Source organism: Balaenoptera borealis, assembly GCF_965194805.1.
Source record: "Balaenoptera borealis genome assembly, chromosome: 18".
NCBI lineage: Eukaryota > Metazoa > Chordata > Mammalia > Artiodactyla > Balaenopteridae > Balaenoptera > Balaenoptera borealis.
The window spans coordinates 9,585,596-9,605,023 of record NC_138877.1 but is presented as its reverse complement, the minus strand read 5'-3'; the positions used below and the strand labels follow the sequence as shown (position 1 = coordinate 9,605,023).

General features: G+C 41.7%; 1 protein-coding gene across 4 annotated transcripts in view; it reads right to left on the bottom strand.

The window, feature by feature from the left end:
- The window catches only part of FRY (FRY microtubule binding protein), a 329,207-nt gene that overhangs the window by 233,516 nt on the left and 76,263 nt on the right, over positions 1–19,428 (bottom strand). For 2 of the 4 annotated variants that reach the window (XM_082366279.1, XM_082366281.1), the window contains exon 1: positions 18,522–18,713. The exons of the other annotated variants lie outside the window; for them this stretch is intronic. In XM_082366279.1, coding sequence (XP_082222405.1) covers positions 18,522–18,591 — 70 coding nt within the window. In that variant the 5' untranslated portion in view covers positions 18,592–18,713. Of the gene's footprint in view, positions 1–18,521; positions 18,714–19,428 lie in introns of those variants that run through there. 4 annotated transcript variants of the gene reach the window in all.

Genomic DNA, 19,428 nt, shown 5'->3' with positions numbered 1-19,428 from the left:
CAACTTTATTGCTATAGGTTCATCTACTTAAATAATCCTCATTATTAGGGAGCTTTTCAAGAGCTTGTTCACATGCTGATGCGTCTTCCTGAATACTGTATGTGGCGGATACACAATTATAACTTTAAGTTATAATTCAGAGAATTGAGTGTGCAAGACAGTTATAGGCGTAAGGTTTACAGTATTGTTTTATGACAAACTAGGTGCATGTCTGCCTTACTTTCTTATGTGATGACGAACCACCTGCCATGACTTATTAATTGTTACAGAGCACTCTGCGGCATTCTGAAGTAGTGACTGCCATGCCTGGCAGACCACAAAAGTTAATACAACTTCCAGAAGTTTCCTCACGTAAGGGCACGGAGGAGGCATTGGGAGAATCTGATTCAACTAGCCTAGTTTGAACTGGCACAAAAACACAGAAAGATATGTCATCATCAAGTTGCCTAAGACTAGGAGAGATTTTCTCCTAGAGCAATTTATAGAAGTACACATGGGCCTGGAAAGCACACTGCTCTTCCTAGAAGGTAGAAAGGAAAGTGAGAGCAGGTCCTGTCTATCTGAGCAGGACCAAACCATGTATGGCTACGGATGCAACAAAAAGCAGCTAACAGAGATCATCTTGAACCTTGTTTCTTAAGAACTGTTCTGTTTGGGACTGTTCCTGATGCATGGCCTTCCTGTGAAAATTACACTACACTTTCCCAGGAGACTTCCACATACAAAATTTGGCTAGACAATTTAGATGAACTGATACCCTCAAACCATCCCAAAGTATTCCAGTGGGCTATGCGGCATTCGTTAGAGCCCTATTTGTACATTTAAATGATTCAACGTCACTTGCTCATCTAAACTTTACATTTTATTGAAAAATAAAACAAAATAAAACCTCTGTCAATCTATAACCTGGGAATAACCATGAAGCAAATTCAACAGAGGCTATATACATTAGCAGCAAAATGCCTGTTATTCTGGTGCAGTAAATCAAATGAGTTTTGTCAAGAGCTAACTCCACCATCACCTTTTAGCTTCAACACAAATACTCTACTTTAAGAGCACAACTTCTGTTCCACGTATAATTCCAAAACACTGTTCCTCAGGTAACTGCTTCCGTCTCTTGCTCTCTCTTTTAAGCAGCTTGCATGAGCTACATCATCATACATGTTCATATCGTGCATTAAAATCAAGCACAGGCTAGATTTAGGGAGGACACCAAGCCCTGGCAACTCTATCCCAGGCAAGTGGCTTGAAACCGTTCCCTCCCCTCCAACACCTCTCCTTCTACCTGGCTTTGAGTCTTTGTCATCTCTTTCCTGGGTTTTCCTCACAGAGATCCTCTCTACCTCCATTTTCAGCCAAGACTCCCAGAATTAGCTGGGATCTGACCATGTTGCTCCTGGCTTTACAAAGCTGTGGGGCTCGCCCGATGCTTTCAGGGTAAAGCCCAGACCCTTCAGCAGCTCATGAATGCTCCTTATGATCTGACCCCATTTGTCTATGGCTACCATCTATCACTCTCCTTCTGGGACCCTGTGATCCAGCTGTCGCTCCCTGAACCCACGAATTTCATACCTCCCAGCATCTGATCATGATCTTCCCTCTGCCCCCTCCCTTCTTTTCTGTGGCATTCTTCAAGTTCAAATGTCACAGGCTCTGCCTTCTTCCACATAAAAAGATGAATCACTTTATCCTCTGGATGATTATTTATGTCAGTATCCCTGAGTCCAAGCAAAAGGCCTGGCACAGATAGAACATTTATCTAATCAGCATTTTTGTTCTCTGTGACTTCCTTATATCTCTCCTTTCATCAAAGCCAGCTGTCTTTGACTGTAAAGCCCATAGAAGGCAGGAGGTAGGCCTTCCGAGTGAGCTCTATCCAGCCGGGTGCCCTACTCAAGTAGGCATCTAATAATTTATAAGAAGAGAAGCGGGGCTTCCCTGGTGGCGCAGTGGTTGAGAATCTGCCTGCCAATGCAGGGGACACGGGTTCGAGCCCTGGTCTGGGAAGATCCCACATGCCGCGGAGCAACTGGGCCCGTGAGCCACAACTGCTGAGCCTGCGCGTCTGGAGCCTGTGCCCCGCAACGGGAGGGGCCGCGATAGTGAGAGGCCCGCGCACCGCGATGAAGAGTGGCCCCCGCTTGCCGCAACTAGAGAAAGCCCTCGCAAGAAACGAAGACCCAACACAGCTAAAAATAAATAAATAAATAAATAAATAAATAAATAAATAAATAAATAAATAAATAAATAAATAAAGTAGCTAGTAATTTAAAAAAAAAAAAAAGAAGAAGAAGAGAAGGGGAAGACTGTTGATTCACTTGCAGGTACTTCCTGAAGCCCATTCAGGCATGACCAGTTGGGGCGATGTTCCAAGTACATCCACCATAAGCATCATGATGAAATCTTTGGGTTCAGAACTTTTTCTCTACTAAGGCAATCAATTTCTCCAAATGTGAAACAGCGGCATCCCTCTCATGGAAAAAGACCCTGATCAGTAAAGAATTAAATTAGCTCAGTAATTTCACTGAGAATGGTTTTCTTCCAATTTGGCAAAAGTGGCTGGAAGGTTTAAAAGTAAAGTTAAATTCGACGAATGTAGGAATAAGTTAATACTTTTTTATAGAGAGCAATCTTTGACAGTGTTCACTGATTTAAAACAAAAACAAAAAAACCCACCACAGAAATATTCCCTGAAGTTGGCTGATTACTACATAATTATTTCACTGTCACTTCATTATGAGTTTCATGGACACATCGGCCCTGAGTTCTGTGACCACAAAGGTGCAATTTAACAGGTTAAATCCACTCCAAGAAAACAGGTGAGGGTCACAGAAGGAAAGAGACTTTATAGCTGAGAGTGGATGATGAGTTACTGCTTGGAGTAAAAGAAAGAACCTCCAAATACAAAACATTGTTACTGCTTGCTGGGGGCTGATCCAAGATGGGATAAATGCTTAGTTAAGTTTGGCCATAAGCCTCCCACACCCATTCAGGTAATTTTATTCACTCTGTCAACATTTGACAGTTTATTAACAAGAGCCAGTGTGCCCCGAAAGGTCTGGGGAATATAATGATGAACAGACAGAGGATTCTTATCCCAGGAGGGACCTAGACCACAAAGCATGCTTACACAACAATGTGACCATTGCTACAATGGGGGTATGTAGAAAGGGCAGGGGAAGTGGGGCAATCAAAGAAGACTTCACCCTGAAGGTGACAACTGAACTCACACTTGGGAGAGGACTTTGGCTCAGGTCCAAAAAAACATGTGCTTATGGTTTAATTCATGTGACACTTACAGGAAAGGCTGCAACTGTAGCACATAGTAATACCTTGCTGTATTAGCAGTCACTCCACACAACTCTGAATTTGAAAGGAAGGTATTTCAACTTGGACCTCTTCAGATGGTTTATTTTCTGACGTTCCACAAACATACTTCTTTACCAAAATGTCTGCTATAGGGAGTGGTAAAGACCAGATATCCAAGCCAAGAAGATGGCACAAAGAGACTCCAGGACTCTTGGGTCCCTGTCCTATTGTCTTGGCAATGAGCAAACATGATAAAACCATTAACTCACAGAGGAATTTAGACAAGCATTCATTAGATAAATTCATAATAATAATGGCTACCATTTATCAAGCAATTACAATAGTGAGGCTGTATACTAAACATTTCATAAACATTAACTCATTTAATTAGGAAGGCTTTATGGTAGGCATATTAAATATACATGTATACCTTTTATTTATGAAGATATATATGATGTATATTAAAACCTTTCTACAGAATCAGAGTTGAAGCACCTTAGGCTCAAGGTCACATAGCAAGTTAGGGGCTGAGGCAAAGCACATGTTCATAATTATCCCAAATCATACAGAAAAAGTAAATCAAACAAGCTTAAATCAATTCTTTCCATACTTTGTATTACAATCAAAATTAATGAATCCAATGGGAAAAGGCAGAAGAATAAAAAGGAGACAAAAATGAAGTAAAACATGGTTCCTCCGTGTAGAAAAAGGATCCACGTTTAAGAATCCCAGTTCTGGGCTTCCCTGGTGGCGCAATGGTTGAGAATCTGCCTGCCAATGCAGGGGACACGGGTTCGAGCCCTGGTCTGGGAAGATCCCACATGCCACGGAGCAACTGGGCCCGTGAGCCACAATTACTGAGCCTGCGCGTCTGGAGCCTGTGCTCCGCAACAAGAGAGGCCGCGATGGTGAGAGGCCCGCGCACCGCGATGAAGAGTGGTCCCCACTTGCCGCAACTAGAGAAAGCCCTCGCACAGAAACGAAGACTCAACACAGTCATAAATAAATAAATAAATAAATAAATAAAAGAACGTGAATTTCTTTAAAACAAACAAACAAACAAAAAAAAAGCAAACTGGGCTATTCATTTCAGTAACAGTCAAGTGGTCTTAGTTTGCATTCAATTTCCAATCAGTTTCTCAATCTATAAAAAAAAAAAAGAATCCCAGTTCTATGTTGCTTCCCTGCGTGGGGATTGAACCTCTCCTTACACGAGAACACAATGAAGAACTAGGTTTGCATAATGGGCCTTTTTCCTTTGTGCCACATGACCAGCATTGCATCATTTCCTTCGGCAGCAGGGCTCCGTGAAGAGTGTGATTCACTTCTGTTTTTAGCAAGAAAAAAATAAAAGCAAATAAAATGGGATGACACTCCTGGCTGACTCTTCTGGATGTGGCTTACTTTCCACTTACAAGGAAGGAGATGGAGGCTTGGACTCAAGCCCTGAGCACGCGTGACTTTGCCAGCCCAGCACCATCAAGCCTGGGTTGTTCTTTGGCGTTAGTTGAACCCTGTCCAGAAAGAACATTCTAACCTCCTCTCCATTGTGTGGGTCTATAGCAGAAACTTCATGGAAACACTGCTGAATAAATCAGCCGAGTAGTCATCTTTCAATATAACACACAGTCCAGTCAGACAGACTGAGATGGGAGGGATGGCCTAGGAACAGTATCCTCTATCCACAACTTCTCTCTATCTTTTTCCCAGAGCCTGAAGAGTACTTTCATTCTCCTGGCCCAAGAAGTGACAGTCTCTGAGTCAATCCCTAAAACAAGAGCCTTATCTGGCAGAACAATATGATATTTAATGAGCTCATTGGGCCAGTTTGATGACTGTTATTTTGTGTATAAGGGACACTTGAGAATTGTTGAGTGGGCCTTCCATCATCGGAGTGTGGACACTCCATGAGTAGTTAGATCCTCTGCCTGAGTTCATTTATTTTATTAGCAGATAATTACACTTAGATCGTGGTCTTTTACTTAACTTTAGGCCAGCTTTTCCTTAACTTCTGCATCATGCCCGTCAAATCCAGACTCTTCAAATCTCAGCAGCATGAAAATGCACAGAGTAGAGTATGTGTTACTCCTTTTACCTTAAAGTGCAGTCCCAGCACTACAATAACCCTCCATCCCACCCCTGGGCCATGACTGGGATTACAGAGTGTGGGTTAGAGATGGAGTCCATTTCTGCATTCTACAGAACTCTTAAACCTACCAAAACAAACGCTTTGGATATACACGGTCAAGACAATGAATTCAGATGATGACTTTGAGCTCATAATGACACCTTAATTATTCGGGGCGCTTGCTACCATAGACATCGTGCCAACCCTGCCTGTGGAAACCTCACCCTCAGTGCCGGCACACAGTTAAAAGAACAAAGGTGAAGGTCATCACTCAAGGATGTGGCAAGGACCAGAGCGTCCTGGAAAGGCGGCCAGGTGGTGGCAGCAGAAAGTCTGGAGAGGAAGAGTTTTGATGCTCCAGATGGGAGGTGACGAAGACCTGGAACAAGGCTGTGGCAGAGGTGATGGTGACAGAGATCCAGATGTGGAAAGGGAAGCACAAGAAGTTTCAGCCATGTTTTCAACGAACGACAAAGAAGGGTTGAAAAGGACTCAGTTTCTTGCCTGGGCCTGACCAGTAGAGAAATTGCAGTATCTGTGATGAGGAAAATGAGCACAGTGAGGGACCTGGAGGAGAGAGGTGGAGTCACAGCTTCTCCAGGCTGCTGAGAAAAGATTCAGCTTTGGAGATGACTATCAGCAAAGCAGGGAAATAACAGAGAAAAGCTGGCCTTTGGGGTCAGGGGGCTACATTTATGTACAAACTATAGTCACTCTTACTCAGAGATGCATTTCATCTTTCACGGGGTTGGTTCCTGGTCATATTTGATTGTAATTATTGATTTATGTAGGTCTCCTTCACTAGACAATCCTCTCCTTAAGAGCGGGAACTTGATCCATGTCCAGCTTAAAGTCATCTCTGGGTTTTAGAATTTAGTAGGGTTTTGTTGGGTTTTTTTCCTGCTGTCTATACAGATCGTGTCCAAAGGCTGGATGCAACAGGTCAATCAGAGTGGCAAAGAATGAATTTTTCCTATTTTCAGGAAGAAACATGCATTCCAGAAGTTCCCCCAGCAACTGAATCACAGTTGCAAGCTTGCACCGAGGGCTGAACAAGCGAGGACCTGCCTCTTTCAAACATTCTGGTGGGAAATCATCACAGGAGAAGGGGGCTGGGCATGACTCCTGCTGGGCTGCCAACAGGAATAGAGGCTCCAGAGCCAGAAGCAAATCGAATCCAGGTGCCAGTACTTATTCACGCACTTCCCTTGGGCAAGTCTCTATGTGTGTATGTGTGTATGATTTATTTAGTTATTTGCTTTAGGATTCTTCATCTATGAGATGAGATTTGCCTCAGTAGGATTTGATTTAAGTTTAAATGAGATAGTGCTTAGCACATTGGCTGAAACACAGCCAATTCTTCTTATTGGACCATTGCAAGATTAGCTTATGGGGGCCGTGGATAGGTAAAGTGAGTCAAGCTAAGGCCCTTTCAAACTAGTAGCTGAATCTGAACAATGAGATTGAAATCTAAACCTCATTGGAAAATACTGACATTTCTACATAAGTGGAAATATCTGAAAACAGGAAAACATTTTGTCATTCTTGGGTAATGACAAGATTAAGGGTATTTCATCTACTACTGTCGGATGGCCCTCAAATTAATACTGTATTTGTTCATTTTAATCTAACAACAGATTTTAATAAACCTATTACATTCCTTTGGTTTTTTTCTCTTTCAGCTGAGAACTGGGTACAATCTTCAAGGGCTCAAGTTTCTGATCTAGTAATATTCTTCCTTACAATTTGCTTTAAAAAAAAAAAAAAGAAAAGCAGACTCAAGTTCTTATTGAATGGGCATAAGAAAGAAAACATCAGAAAATTCTCCTCTTCCTGAAACTGGAGGCAAAGAGATAGAGAATTTTTATTCTGAGTGCTCTCGAACTCTTTGCCACTGCTTCTTGACAAACACCACTGAGGTAACTTATTAGGACTTACATGTCAATATACTTCTGCTCCTACCTGAGGTTCATCAATTTCACCTACTGTTAATCCATATCTTTATCTTACAAATAATGATGAGAGGTAGCATAATTTAGTGTTTATCCTAGAGTCTAGGTTTGATTCCCGGCTCTGTCACTTACAAATGGTATACGCCCAGTTGGGTCACGGTGAAGATTCGAGGAAATGATGCAGGTAAAGCATTTAATACAGCGCTGATACGTCATAAGGGCTTATAAATATCAGCTACTATTATTGCGTTTAATGCGATGTTATATAACAACAGGTGGTGATTAATAGTCATCTACCATTGTACAGTTTATATTTTATGGGGGTTGTTATTGGTTGCTACCCTTTTCTCTTGGTAAAAGAGTATTCTGTTCAGGTACCAGGTAGAAGTCTTGTCTAACAGAAGGTGGACCCACCCCAGTGCAGGGAATGCATCATGATTTGTCGAAGCCAACATGGTAATTCCATTCAACTTTGCCAGTAATTGGCATGTGACCCAATTCCGGTCAGAGGACTGCAAGAGGAAGTTTGCCGGGGTTTTCAGCAAAATCTTCTCCTTCCTGCCAGAAGACAGACCTAAACTGGGCCTCATTCCTTCCTCTTAAGTAAAGCAAAGATATTTGGAACTAAGGTGGCCATTTTGTAATCATGCAGTGACAAGTCTAAAGACTGAATGGTCTGGGTCCTCCAGCTTCTAAAGCCATTCAGAACCTCCCAGCTCCATCCAGGCTGTGGTTAGGCAAGCTAATTAAGTCTTTATTCTTTCAGCCATTATAAAGTTATCCTATTACGTATAGCAAAAGCATCCTAAAATGACACATTTCAAATTACTAGATGGCAAAGTTAGTTCTATGACTAACCATACCATTATGGCAGGTATGTTACTGTATTTGGAGTTGTGACAAGAAGGATTTAGGATCTAGAAATGAAAGTCACTGATCTTCAGAATCCTACTCAGTAGTTTCCAATTTATATATATATATTTTCCTTTTTTCTTAAATAAGTAAAGCGGTTGACTAATTACAATGATAATAATTTGAATTTCAACTCCTTTGCCCCCCTAAGAAAATGGTACTAATCATTGAAATGGCAAATAGAACAGTTAACAAGAGAAAGAAAAGAAGCTAAGGTAAAACAGATTTTTGGATATTTAAACTGTGATAGAATCTTCATTCTCATTCATAATTGTGACCTTTCTTAAAGTTCAAACATTTAAACTGTTAGTTAAAAAAATAGTTTTTCTCAGTTGAAAATGGGCCACGTTTTAAAACACCTTCAAAACTGATACCTCAGTTGGCATAAACTAGGATTAACTTTCCCATAATGATAAGGACTGGGGGTTTGTTTAGTAAATGGAATGCACAATGAGAAGACTAAAATGTCTCATTTTCCTATTTGCTTGCAACTGTATTCAGTCAAGTAAAACAGAAAGAGGACAGGTTGTCTTAGAAAAAAAAGACGAGGGCAGGCCTCAGGGCCACTTTCACATCATGAGGGAAGGGAGACCAAACACCCAGTGTGGCCCAATAGGGGGTGGGCTTCTCTATAAACTCCTCAAGGAAGCTACGATTCTCATTAGAAAAACAGAAGCTCAATATAGAGGTAGGGGATGAAGAGGTACAAACTATTATGCATAAAGAAAGCTACAAGGATATATTGTATAACCCAGAGAATATAGTCAATTCTTTACAATAACTACAAATGGAGTATAGCCTTTAAAAACTGTGAATCGCTATATTATACACCTGCAACATATAATATTGTACATCAACTATACTTCAATTAAAAAAAAAGAAAAGTAAAAGATTAATTCTGGGGCGCTGAAATAGTACAAGTGATACTAAGGCTAAGTTCATGTTGTCATTCAACTGCAAGGCCTCATTTTTAGTGAAGATTTGTTTAAAATGTGGTTTTCAAAAACTAAAAGTTGAAAAGCAGGTTTTTTTTTTTTTTTTTAAGAAAAAGCAGGTGTCTTTTTTTTTTTATCTTCTCATTGGTGCTCCAACCTGCAAACTTTAAACTAACTGCTTATAATTTGCTAAAGTCATAGGCAGTATGCTTATCTTGAGCAACTTTTCTAGTTTTACAATTCTTTAAAGCTGCCACAGAGCTTTCTACCTAGCTGCAGGCATTAAGTAAAGGTGAACAGTATAATAAACCAAACGATGTTTCAGACAGATTTTTTAATAGCATCTTGCATCCTTACGAACTACTTTATTTCAACATAGCTTAACTGAAACACGATATCTACCAAAACCTAGGAGCGTATCCTCTGGCTGTACGATCCTATGTTATAAAACCTCCAGAATGCCAGCAGTCTCCAAAAACACCATATCTTACTGTGCAGAAAGAAATGCCCGTCTCTGGATCAAGAATGCCACACTTCAGATTGGAGACAACCCTGTTCAAATTCACTGAGTTAGACACACAGTCACTTTGCTGTAAAAATAACAATAGAAAGAACCCGATAGGCTGTGTAGTGTGACAACTTTTTCTTATTCGGAATACTGAAGAGCGAGCTAGTCCAAGAAACTGACCAAGCTTAGAAAGTCAGAGACTGGTCTCTACTTATCAGTCAAGTTCAAGAATGTACAGCTCACCCTCCTTTGGTCTGGCTTTAATGGGGCAGGAGAAATAACCGACAAGTATTACAATGTTTACAGAAACCTCTTTTTTCAGTGGAGGCATTCAAAACCCTTCATACAAAACAGCTAGAGACAGTGTCAGCTTTGCTCCTTTCACACAAGGAAGTAAGGGAAGGAGACGATCAAGGTCACACACAGAAAATTAACAAAAACAGGGAAGGAAAACCTAATCTTGTATTTGCACAACTGAAGCATTTTATTGATTTGACGGTTACATAATAAATCATTTTACTGATTTGCTGAATCCTTCCTACATAAATATAGCATTCAAATGGAATTTTACTAAAGTACTGCCCTAGTTAATCTAATACCCTCTCCTTTTCATGGCTGCCAAAATATATATTTACCTGTTTAAATCCAGACTCAAAGAAGTCAGCCTAGTGTTTCTTAAGCTTAGGACAAAAAAATTTAATGGAGATTTAATTGTATAGTTCCATAATGTTATGCTTGTGGCATTAGCCGAGAAATACTAGACATTTCAAAGCTGTCTTCCACTGCTAAACTACTTTGCACTTTGCAATTGATTTAGAACAGCAGAGGCAGTTAGAGTTGTATATCAAATTAGAGTTGTATATCAAATTAGAGTTGATAAAAGCCCTTAATGTAGATTTGAATGTCTTCTTGAAAAAGATTTCAACTCCCTTTAATTGACATGACAACAAGTCCTTACAGTAGCATAAAAAGTACTGGCTGAAATATTATGGCTTTGGCTTAAATTTCCATCTGCAGCTCATCAAATGACTAAACAGTAGAAAGGAATTAAACCAAAATCAGACTCATTACAGAGCCTGATATGCTGGCAGAATATAAACTTTCACTACTTAGCATCTGGAGTTTTGGATGACTAACATTTAAATGCTTGTGCTTGTATGTTCTGTAAAAAGAAGTGTTTGTAAGAACATAGGTGAGATATATGATCATTAAACAACGTATAGAAATATATAATTCACATATACACATACATACACAGTCCTTCTCTCTAATCCCCCAAATATGCTGAAGAGTGAGAGGACCACTCCAAATGAAGTATAATGGCTTTAAATTAGTCCCACGCCAAAATTCTGATAAACATCGTAACTCTTCTTCACATTTTTCTAAGGTAAAGAATGCCTATCTGAAACCCTTGCTCTCCCAAATACTGACATCTGGTCAAGTGTTCCTGAGTAAATAATTTACATTTCCTTTTCTCCTTCAGCCATCCTGCTAGGAGGAATATTGGAAAATGTCCTCACAGGACTCTGCCTGCAAACACCAGGCTTCCAATAGTTCTCTGATGCAGTGAAAGTACAAATCCAGAAAGTTAAAGTCAACAGAATCTATCAAACACATCCTCCCAAATAAAATTCTCTGGGGCATACAGTGTCTCTGAAATATCACTGGATCCTCTCCTAGTCCTGGGAACTTCTGCACTAATAGTCCTGAATTCTGACTCTAATAAGGAAGGAAGAAGGGAAGCTCTGAGACCCTTGATGGTGGGATCCAGGTCTGATTCAGCTACGAAGCTCTCAAAGCAGAGTGTCTAGTGCACAGAAGATGCTCAAGAAAGAAGTAACGCATAGCGTTTGCGTTGCGTCTTCGACACTGTCAAGCAGCAAGACATTTTGGAGTAATAACCAAGAAAAGCTGATGCTAAGATAGTAAGTTTTTGAGTATAAGGCAGCATTGAAAAGTAAGTAAAGATGTTCTAATGGAAAAGGCTATTCCCACTGCTCCTCCGAAACTGGGAGATACATTTCAGCTCAAAGAAAGAGGATTCTTTTATTCATATAGCCAACAGTTCTACAATGGAACAATACTGAAATGAATATGATGAATGGGATCTATCAAATGAGAGAGATTAGTAAGAAAAAAAAAAGAGATAAAGCTGTGTACTATCTTTTCCATAAATGCCACTCTCCAGGAAGTCGGTGCCTGCTAAACCTTCTGCACTGGGGTCATCTGCAAATAGTGGGTGATTCCCAAAAGGCACCATGTTGCGAAAAAGTAGAAATGTTTAAGTGTTTAAAAAAAAAGAGGACTAAGAAATGCTAGGGTACAAATAAATTTGGGAATTTTTAATACATATGTTTTTTGGACAGACTCACCTCTGTATATCTTATGAGATAAATGCCAAGGTATACTGCACTTAAAAAGTCCCATTCAAAGGTCAAGACCATGGACTAACATCATTATTTGTTCATTTGATCTGAAACCTCACAAAATATACCTATGTGATGCCGTATGGGTATCTCATACCACAGAAGCTGAACTTTGGGAGAATTAAGCCTTTTCATCCCAAACCAGGAACATTTAAGAAGAAGCTAGTTTATTCAGAATCAATGCATCTCATTCATCAAATGAGGTAATGTGGTGTCTGAAGGCGCTGAGCAAACTACAAGGCACTAAATACATTTAAGGTTTAGTACTAACAAAGAACCTGCACAAAAGGCTTATATTCAGGGCTGTCAATCTATAGAACACCTCCAACACAAGGAAAATGTCATTTCTCATCAGCCCAAACTTACTTCTGAGCCCGGCACATTCTGAATATCTCACCGGGCTCAAAAATATAGATGTAACTAATAAGATGATCAGGACACATGGAATCTATTCAATTCCTTGAACTGTACCCAAAAGTGAACTAATGAGTCATGGGTACTAAACTGTTTTGAAACAGATGTCTTTTAAATAAAGGGCATATTTGCATGTTATATCAGTTGAAACATCTAAATACTGGCAACTTTCTCAAATATCCTGGGCTGTTCCCGCATTGTAAAAATATCCAGGTCATTTCTCCTTCTTGCCTACTGCTGTTTGCCTTTCTGACTATTTTGGTTCTTGTTGGCAACTTCTGCAAGCAGCATGCAAAAGTAGGCAAAGAAGTTGAAACTGAATCATTTTGTGTGGCCAGTCTCGTGGGGGGTTTTATGATGGTGGAAACCAGAGCTATCAGGTAAAAATGAGATACCCGAATTATAGACAGATTTCCAGCATCCCTGGAAATAGTCTCCCTGTTCTCACTGCTGAAGATAATTAGGGGTTTGCTACTGCTTCCCAAAAAGAACACAACAGAGCAGAGAAACCCCAACAAGATAAGCAAAGGACAATTCTAAAAGAAGACCATTAATATATTCTTATTTATTTGAGCTATTTAATTAAGTATTTACATGTACTTTTAAAAATGGGGGTAATCAACATAAAATATTCTACCAGAAGAAATGTACCTTTTTACTATAATCCTTTGTGTGTGTGTGTGTGTGTGTGTGTGTGTGTGTGAAATCAAATGACCATAGGGCACAGAACTGGCTGCATATTATATTTAATAATGAGAGTAAAGAGCTGTTAATACTTAGGGCTTTCAGACAGGTCTGTGCTAAGGGGATGGTATTCTCCAGCGCTGCGTCTTGAGAGAGATGGCGGGGCAGGGGGTGGTTTCAGAGGTAGACAGGGAAGGAGGAGGCAAAGAATTGGGAGTGTCATCAGCCAACAAGAATGAAAGTACCTGTAAAGCACTAAAGTCCCCAAAGTGTTCTTGACCCTTTGCTCATTCTATGGGTAATTTTTAAAAAATGAGATTATCAACTGGATTGGGGGAGGGGTTTATGGCACTTACTACCATCCTGGCTTTGAGCAAACCACTTATTCAACTCTCATTTTTCATTTTTCTCATTTTCATCTGTAAGATGTAGATAATACGTAACCTTGCAGGGTTACTGGAAAGAGTAAAGATAATAAACAGAGTGGTCATATGGCCTCCTTTGCCCAGGGCAGTCCCCGTTTATGCCTAGTGTCCCAGCATAATTATTAACTTTCACTCTTAAAGGTGTCTCAGTTTGGACAAATAGTGATGTGGTTTGCCCTACATATAATTTACCAAGCATAACATTTGACACAGGGTGGGCCCTCAGGCACTGTGGCAGCTACTGCTATTCTAGATTCTAGGATTGTTCATGCATTTCAACCAAAAAAAAAAAGCCAAAACAAAACCCCAAAAAAACCCCAAAAAACAAAAGCAAATAAAAACCTCATATTTTCCTCCATCATAAACCCAGGATACATCAACTTTTTCTACTTAGAGCGGGTATTGATCTGGGGTTCCGTTTCTCACAACTTCAGCAGAGGTGACCATGGCTACAGGAACACGGGAGTAACTCTCCTCTAAGTGCCTGGGACAGTGCTGGGTGCTCCCCACTGTTAGAAGAATGAGGTGCGTGTGCTTGCACTTGAGCTGTACTGCTCTGCTGGACTTAGGCAACTTGGTTAACCTCTTCAGTTTTCTACTTCTTTAAACCAACTCTACAAAACTAACTGAGCTAACATCTTGAGATTTTTCTTAAGGCTTTCTCATAGCATCTTTGCAGTATCCTGGTGACATAAATAGGGATCAATGAGTAGTGTTCTGCAGTGAATCGGACATGTTTTCAATCCTTACTTGAACGTGGTTTCTCTTCGTCCCCAGAGCTTACCATATACTAACCAGCATTTCTACGTTGGACAGAAATACTGTCCTTACCACCATGACTTACCTCACTACAGCGTATCTGAAAAATGCCACACTCAATTCTTCCACTAAAGCAAGTTTTTCTACAGCACCATGAGTCATTTTATAATGTACAGCAGTCCCTTCCAAAACAGGCCAGGGGCTTGTTCAGTTCCCCAGAGCAGTCTGTCAATGGAATTCTCATTCCCTGGAAGCGTTAACAGGCATTCAAAGATTTCTCTCTATGGGGTAGCAAGGTTTGTCAACATTGTAGGAAAGATACAAACTGTCCTGCCCTGGAAAGATGGAGATGTTGAATGGACCCCGAATGCCCCTTCATCCACTGGGCCCCGTGTTCACTGGTCATTATGGGATGGATAGAAACCCAAGGAACGCCGGTTAGAAGTTTCAGATCAGCAGGAGAGCCTACCCAGCAGCTCTGTGCATCAATACAAAGCAAGCCCTCCTCTCCCATGAAATAGCTTGGAACTATCTGCTCTAAACATTTTCTGTAGTAAACCTGAAAGGCCACGGTGACTTTCTGCCACCGAGAATACTCCCAGGCCATCTCCCACGCTGCTGGAAGGTATGTACTTAGGGAAGGTAGGCATAGTCCACTAGAAGCTGAGGTGGAAAAAGGGGTAAAGATAAAAAGTAAATCTAGAAAAAAGAATGGCCCAAAGCAGGGGCTGTAGTGAATGCTGACTATTCATGGAATACTCCAGAGAGGCTGTCAATGCTAAGGTGAAAAATGGTCTAAGTTTGGTTTTAAGTGGGTTTAGAAGAAAGGGAAGCACTGGAATACATTAATATTATTTTAAAATTTATTGAGATTCACCATGTGCCAGATATTGTGCTAAGTACTTGACATCTTAATGCCTCATTTACTCCTGTGAGGTATTCATTATTGTTGCCTCCATTTTACAGATGAGAAAATTGAGGCAGAGAGTAGTTAATCGATTTTCCAAGGCCTCACAAATGCAGGAATCAGAGATCTGAACCAGGCCTATTTGGTTCTGCAGCTTGTGTGTTCTAGGTGAGGGCGTGCCAGGTTAGGGGGCTGACATGTGTACAGGCACAGACTGGAGAGCAAGTTAGTGAAATGCAGAGGGGGAAGCAGATTAACTATGGCTGGAATAGAGAAACATGAGAGAATACGAACAAGGAATTCAAAGAGGGTCCTGTATGGTGGTCCCCGACACTTGGGGGCAGAGGAGGCTGTGATACAGTCTTTGAAAAGCTGGCAGAAGCCTCTCCAGGCTGCTCTATGTCAGGTGAACCATGAGGAGACCACTGCAATATTCCAGGTTAAATTGAAGAGGGCCCATGGTGGCCATGGCCATGAACATCAAGGGGGTGCAGCTGTGAGAATCACTGACCAGCTGGGGAAGGCCTGGATAAGAGTGGGGAAGAAGCAACAGGACAGGTGTCCAAGCGGATAAGGAAAGCAGTGAAGTCTACAAAGGACATTTTATTTCCAGACATCAAGGCCATTTGAATTCCCAACTCCATTAAAATGAAAGGGTAGCCTGACAGAGAGGGCAGGCCAGGGAAGAAGGGAGTGTCAAAATGAACAGTGAGCGAAAAGCTAATACATCTCACCAGGCAATGACTGATATAATTGACTTGTTAATTCTTCAGAGGAGACAAATATATACAAAATTACAATGTGCCATTTAAAAAAAAAAGATAGAAATCTTAACCTGTAAATACTCACAGAATCATCTTTCCTCTTACTACCACCTTGCAAAGCAGTCAGCCATGGTTATAGAGTTTGTTTTATTGCTTTTTAATTGTTGTACTTTTATAAATAAGCACCACTACATAATTAGAGGCCTGATTCTCCATTCGGGTATGTGGCAGAGGGGGGCTTCCTCACCTGTCAAACTTGTGATGCTGGGCCCACAAGCTGCCGACCCCATGGTGCATCCTCTCAGCCCTGGTGCCCTGAGTAGGCTGAGCGTCCTAAAGCTCCTGTTTTTTACTTTGTCTTCCGCACAGACAAATTCCTTTCTCTTTTTTGCCACTGAAAATATGTAAAACTGAGAGCTATGCTAGTGTTGCAACAAGCTTAAGGAAGCCTAAGCATAAGGTGTATTTCCTCTTCCTCTTTTAAGAAAGGACTGAAAAACATTCTGACCCCCAAAGGCATGCTAGAGAATCACCAAGTTCTCTCTTCTGCGATAAAGAAATTAAGATATAGGGCAGGTGCTGTGTCTTAGTCACCTTTGTAGCTCCACAGCCTGGCATGTAGTAGGTGTGGAATAAATATTTGCTGAATGAATTGAAAGAATTCAAAATTGTGTCCCAGACACTCTCAAAGTAGAAATGAACAGTCATTTTGAACCATCTCCTGATGTGAAGGGGGCTTTGGGGGGGTGGGGCATGGAGAGTTTAGGAAGGGTGGAGAGAATATAGACTTTGTCTAGAGTAATTTGAAAATAGACAAAAGGGGAGAAAGATTTTAAAAGAAATCCCATTGGCCTCAGGATTGTCACAACATAATTTTCTATCTAATGAGGCAATGACAGAAATGGATGGAAGAAAATAATCTGGCCTTAAAGTACTCAAAATAATAATTCAAAACCACACACTGATGTCCAACAGTTAAGTCTCTCCAGATATCGGAAAACTGCTCCATAAAGAACCTTGTATGTCAAATTCTTTTCATTAATCAAAGGGTAAACAGACAAAGGAATATTCACCCTCTGAGTGTGAAGTATTACACAAGTAATGAATCCAAGATAAATGAATTATGACTATAACAAAGGAATGCTGTGTTAGGGTGACAGTATTACTCCCAAATGGCTTCCCACTTGTAGAAAAACAGCTTCAGACAACCCCCATAGTGTATACAGTGGTGCAAAATGATCTGGAAAAGAAGGTTTCTATGGATAGCATTTAGAGATGAATATCCCTGAATACCTTCAGGCTGAAGGTACTTTGGCTCTTTTCTCAAAGCAATTATGGCACAGGTTCTCCCGCCCGGGTTGTTTACATAAGAACAATCTTGGCCACAAGTCATTTGTGTAGGAGATAATTAATCGCCAGCTCTTTGAGCTCAGGTAGGTTCATTAGTATGCACAGAATACAACATAAATTTTTTTCTTGGAAAATTTTTTAAAATTTCAAACAATTAGGGATCTGTAACACCAGCCGGTCTTTTATCCAAAACAAGTACAAAGGCTGGTTGGTGAAATAAAGAAGACTTTGTTTTTAAACTGTTCAGAAAATACAAGGCATCACTGATCACCTGAAGGCCTCATTTTAATTTGATTCCAGATCCATGATGCCTTAGAGGTTGTCTTTTGGAAATATCTGACTGCAAAAACCTTTAAGTAGGTCAGAAATGGAACTTCAGAAGCCATAACATTCTGATATCCTAATAAATGATTCTACGGTCAGCACCTCACTTGTTTATGTTTCAGAAAAGCACATTATTGGGACGATCACAAACGTCAGGATTTTTCAAAAAGTCAAATACTGTAATAGCATTCTGAACAACATCCACATGGACAGGGAGAGATCAAATAAATCTGCAAATGCCTCTACAGTCAAAAAAAAAGATGAGTCAGGTTTTGGACTATTAAGTACTTTTTTTCTTTAGACAATACCCTAATAAAACAATTATGAAGTACTCTGAAACCCTGCCACACCCCTTTGATTAAACCACACTTCACAAAATATTTCAATAAAACCTGAACACATTAAACAAACACCAAGGCAGGAGATGCAGCCTGGAATGCCCCATCCTGCGCTGGCCAGAGTCTGAAGGGCCATCCCACTTGAAAATTTAATCAAACCAAAGCTACTGTCATTCCACCGCAGCCTTTGCACTTCAGGAAAGCTAGTTCAGTCTCTGACATTTTGATTTTCATAGCAGATGGAAGCAAAAAAAACCCCAAAAAAACAAAAAAAATAACTTCCTCGGCTCACAAGCCTATGCGTCCAGTTGAGATTTCATTTCTCGGACCTTAGGCAACACCCAGCAAACAAACAAACAAACAAAAGGTTATTTTCTATTACTCACTATTACTCCAGGATTTCAGTAAATATTTGATACTGATCTCAAAGAAGCCGGAATCCTGCTGGCTGGCCATGTCGGCGACGTACAAAGAGGCTGCTCCTCGGACTGGACCGGAGCCGCCGGGGGAGCAGGTACCGGGCGTGGAGATGCGCTTGTCACAGGTTAGTGATGTAAGCGGGGTCAGCGGCCGGGAGGGAGGCTCTGCAGATCTACCTCCAGCGCCAGCAGCGAGTCCTCATTTAAAGGACACGGAGCAGCCGGGGAGAAAGAGATGCTCGGCCGCTCCTCCTCCTTCGGGTCCAGAACTGGCTCCTTATTTGCTGGGGGCTGATCCCGAGCCCTGAGAGGCGGCGGCGGCGGCCACTGCTTTCATTTCTGAGCTGCTATAACCAGCCACGCCCGCTGCCTGCCGCCTACAGGTTCGGCCCGGCAGGTACGGGACCCACCGAGGAAGTCCCCCACCTGCCCCGGGAGGGAGGGTCTCTCGGCCGGCCTGCCGGACGCGGCGCAGACAGGCTCCAGCCCCCACGGCTCCTCCGGGCCGCCGCAGGGCTGAGGGATGGGCTGGGAGGGCAGCCTCCGCCCCCCGGGCTCAACCTGAGCCACTCCTCAGCCCCGGCTCGGCTGCGGGAGGGACCTCCCGGCTTCAGAACGGCCGCCGGTGAGCCGCCCGCGGCTGCATCGCCGCGGCTCCCCCGGCGTCCGCCCCCCGAAATCCACACACCCGCGTCGCCGCAGGAAGCCGAGCGGCACCCCTGGATCTGGTTTGCAGCGACGTTTTCTGAAAAGCCCCCTCCGCCCGCCCCGCTGCAGCAGGAAAGCTTGATAACAGGATATCGGCCTGGGCTTTTTCCTCCCCTCCTTTCACGGGCGCAGTGGAAGCTGCACTTTGTGCTGCTCGCTCCCAGAA